General features: G+C 35.6%; 1 protein-coding gene across 3 annotated transcripts in view; it reads right to left on the bottom strand.

Annotated features, from left to right (window-relative positions):
- Positions 1–1,451: 1,451 nt before the first annotated feature.
- Positions 1,452–4,383, bottom strand: part of Ube2k (ubiquitin conjugating enzyme E2 K) — a 74,281-nt gene continuing 71,349 nt past the window's right edge. For 2 of the 3 annotated variants that reach the window (XM_023702796.1, XM_023702795.1), the window contains 2 exons: positions 2,845–2,973; positions 1,452–2,523 (listed from right to left, as the gene is read on the bottom strand). In XM_023702796.1, the coding sequence (XP_023558564.1) occupies positions 2,449–2,523; positions 2,845–2,973 (204 nt within the window). In that variant the 3' untranslated portion in view covers positions 1,452–2,448. The remainder of the gene's footprint in view (positions 2,524–2,844; positions 2,974–4,383) is intronic. The other variant, XM_004642643.3, reaches the window with a different exon arrangement.

The raw sequence follows: 4,383 nt of genomic DNA, 5'->3' as shown, positions 1-4,383 counted from the left end.
GCCAGAAGAAAAAAGCAATGCCTCAGTTTTTATGTTGGGGAACTAAATCTGCATGGGGGCGGGGGGAGATGAAGACAGTGGAAAATGTACCAGAAAGGAAATGAAGATAAAGATTATCATCACATTAAAGATAAATAAGGGAAATAAATTTTTATAATGAAAAATTCATTATGTATGAACCTGTCAAACTAAATACCATATACTTGCCAATTACCTGGGCACTAGAGCTGCTGAAGTGCAATCACATGAGTAGATACCTAGCCAGTGTGCATAAAAATCAAAGCAGAACAGAGCTGCTTCCAAGAGTGGATGCTTGACATTAGTAACCACTGAGATCTTTTTCTCTTTTGTCTAACCACAGACGATTAAATATACCCTGATAATAAAGGCAAAGTAAACAGGATGTATATGGTATTTTTCAAAAATCTAAGTACTACTAACATTACCAAGCCACCTTCCACTATAAAAAATTAATTCTACACAAGGAACAAAACTAACCATATTTTCACAAAATCCCACCATACCTCAAAATAAAAAGTAGATTTTAACTATTTAAAATAAATAAAGAAAAGATCTTGTTTCCTTTGGCATCTTTAGAAAATAACTACAACAATTAAAGGCTGTGATTATGCTTAAGCAAACATGGGTTGGAAACAAAGCAACCTGCACTTAGTACGCAATATATCAATTACAAGAGATTATTTTTACTTACGAAAGCCTTACAAGTTTTTCGAAGAACCTTCACATCTTTAACATTATGATATATTTAATATTGTTTTTTTTTTATTGCTTCTAGCATCGAGATTATTGAAAGGCTGAAGTTATACTGACTTATCAGGTTCAAAAATCACTTTCCAAACACTTAATCATAATTTAAGATAAATAACACTTGAAGAAAACCTTTTATATTATGACTTTCAAAAGACAACCTTTAGTCTGATTCCATTTTTGTTTTGCATTATTCTCAAAACTTAATAATTATATTTGTATGTATAGAACTGCCTGCATAAATCTACTTCAACTTTCATAAAATAGTCAAATTAAGTGTTGGTGCTTGTAAAACTAGTCACTTTCAAACTTCTGAACTTAGAATGAAATGTAACTTTAATATGAATAAAAAGTCTGACTATGTACAAGGTAAAGTTTTCAATTCTCATTATCAGAAACATCATAAAGAAAGCTAGATTTGTAACACATTTCTATTCCTATGTGCATCTGAAGTATGTACAGTAACACACCAACACAGCTTTCATGTGTTAATATGGGGAAGTGCAAGCAAGGATGACTTTTAAAGTATCTGATAAAGCAATTTTCATAAAGCCTGAAATTAGCTGGGCATGGTGGTACACACCTGTAATTCCAGCACTCGGGAGGCTGAGGCAGGAGGATCCATGCAAGTTCAAGACTAGCCTGGGCTACAAAGCGAGCTCCAAGCTAGCTGAGCTGCAAGTGAGACCTTGTCTCAAAAAAAAAAAAAAAAAAAAAAAGGCCCAAAATCAGGCTAATTGGAAACAGTGGACTATATTCTTCAATGTTCTCAAAGAAAACTTCATCAATTTGAAACTCTAAGTCAAATTCATTGCAAAACTAATTCTTTCCTTTCATTACATGCAGGAATTCCGCAACACCAAAGCATTTACCGTTTTTGCAAGAGAAGTAATATTGGCCGCTCCATTCTTAGGTTACTTACATAGGAAAACTTTTGAGTCTTTAAAGAACTATAACAAAACATTCCCAACCCTAAATCTCAAAAGGGAGTCAGGGTTACTTTGCTTGGCACATTTCCCCACCAAAAAACAGAGAAATCTACCATTAGATTATTAAGCTGTGTGTAGTTTGGGAAAAGTAGATAGTGTCCAACCTGTCAACTAGGACAAAATTTTAGACTCTGACTGGGTCACCATCTTCATTTCTGGAGAAATCTCATATTTATGAATTTCCTAATGCATAAAATGGTGGTCTTTTCAGCTACCCACTCTAAGAAGTCAAGTACAAGCATGCAAGTAAATTCACAGGCACAGAGGATCCATGTTAAAAACAATTAAGGTAGCTGTGATGCAACACCAACAACTTGAATGGCCCTGACACACTCAAAACATTATCTTAATTATTCAAGAAAATCCTGAAGCAAACTCTTGCTAGTCTTTTTATACCGCTAAACACTAAAGTAGCATGTTTTTCCATGGTTTTAGCTTAGCTCAAAGAATTTTTACACTAGTAAAGAAAAAAATTAAAAGTATTTCCCCTTTTTAAATTTACACAGACGTTTAATTAGCTTTATTTACATAGCAGGGATTTTTTTTTTTTTCAGTCTCCAATGGTTGCCTAGATAACATCATTAGGCAAGAATGCCAGTTTAAAAGAAATCTATGCAGAATCCTAAAAATAACAGATGTTGATGCTCCTGGAGAAGAGACAAGCTTGACTATCAGCAGCTCTTTCTATGCCTCAGTTACTCAGAAGCAATTCTGTTGCAGTCTCTACATCCCATGATTTTGAAGACAAGGCCACTATTACTGCATTCTGCAGAAAGAAAAAAAATCAAATTTCAGTGAAACATTTAAAAAAACAACTGAATATACTGAGAAATCACACTTCATTTCATTTCTATACATTGCCCTATATTCGCAATGTGTAAAAAGCTAAAACCAACGACTAGAATAAAAAGGAAAATAATCTGTATTGATTTAATAGATAATAGACAAACTTATTTACACAATGAGATTTTCTCATATTGTTAAAACCACTTTTCCCAGCCACAGATTTGGAGTGTTAATTTAAAAATCTACACACACACAAGCACGCACACCCCCCCCCAAAATAAACACTCTGTTAAGTACTTACCCTATCAAAGCCCATAGCACATAGGTTTTCTATTTTTTTGGTGTACTCTGGACTAGAAACTGGTGCTCCAGCATACACGTGTGCCCAAAGTCGAGCTGTCTGTTTGAACATTTCAGGATTTTGTTTGTACTATAAAAGGGGTGGAAAAATCAATTGACATTGTAGTATTTTATAATAGTCAATATAGTAACTCACCTCTTAATTGGCTAAAACCCCGCTTTTTCTAAATAAAAAGAATTTATATTGAAAATGTGATGGCCTGGAGCTGCAGGCATCTAGTTCAGTAATAGAGCATGTGTTGATTAGCAAGCACAAGGCTGTCAGTTCAATCCCTAGGACTAGGAACTGCCCAAAAGTAAACTAAAATAAAATGTGACAGACTTTCCATTGCAAACAAGCTGTGTTGTTTTTCAAGAAAAAATTGAAGGGGGCCCGGGAGATGGCTCAGTAGGATAAGTGCTTGACTGGCAAACGCAAGGATCTGAGTTTAATCCCTGGTTCCGCAAAAAAAAAGAAAAAAAAAGAAAAAATTGGTTAATGTGAAGCACTAATTAATAAACTGTACTGATACAATAAAAGACAAAGTAAATCCAGCCAGAGTTGGTGTCACATTTTGTGGGGCTAAGGTGTCAGGACTGCATTTGGGAGTCGTGAGAGATGATTCAGCAAGACTCTATCTCCACTCTCTAAAAAGACAGGGCCAGGCATGTACCTCTAACCTCCAAATTTAACAAATGAAATGAGGAAAAAACTAACATTAAGTGAGATGAGTGAGTTATTAGAGATATTTGACAGCAAACACTGCCAAACTAAACACAGAACTACTATAAAATTGTACATTAGCTAAGAAATGTGACCAATTAGGGTCCTACCCAAAGTCCAGACTAAGAGTACAACTAGATGTTGCTGTTTTCCTACAACTCCATTAGGTTAGGGAAAACAAAGCAAAGTCCTAACTTTACCAGGTCTTGAGATGATCATGAAATCATAATAAGAGGACTTTCAAAAGGCAAAACTTTACATATGCGCTGGGGATGGTGCTCAATGGCACAGAGGTCCTGAGTTGTATTCTTGGTACTAAGCAAAACTAATAAAATACTTTAGATACTAAAAGAAAACTAAGTTGAAATTCAATCAAAGATGAAATGAGGGGCCGGGGCAATGGCTCAATGGAAGGACCTGAGTTCAATCCCCGCTTCCGCCAAGAAAGAATGAAAGAACAAAAAAAAAGAAGGAAGGAAGGAAGGACGGACGAATGAATGAACGAACGAAAGAAATGAAATCTGGTCATCCTTCCCATTACTCAATATGAATGAGTAGCCATTAAATATAAGACACAATTACAGGGCCGGGGAAGATAGCTCAGTAGAATAAGCGCTTCCCTGGCAAGCGCAAGGGCCTGAGTTCAATCCCCAGTTCCACACACACAAACACACACACACAAAAAACCCCACAATTATAAATAAACAAGGGATGGAGAGATGGCTCAGAGGTCTAAAGCACCTACTTGAAACAAGCTTGGCAAATCACAAGGACCAC

This window comes from Octodon degus, unplaced genomic scaffold (genome assembly GCF_000260255.1).
Source record: "Octodon degus isolate 3935 unplaced genomic scaffold, OctDeg1.0 scaffold00158, whole genome shotgun sequence".
Classification (NCBI taxonomy): domain Eukaryota; kingdom Metazoa; phylum Chordata; class Mammalia; order Rodentia; family Octodontidae; genus Octodon; species Octodon degus.
The sequence above is the reverse complement of the archived record's forward strand: the minus strand, read 5'-3'. Positions and strand labels throughout refer to the sequence as shown.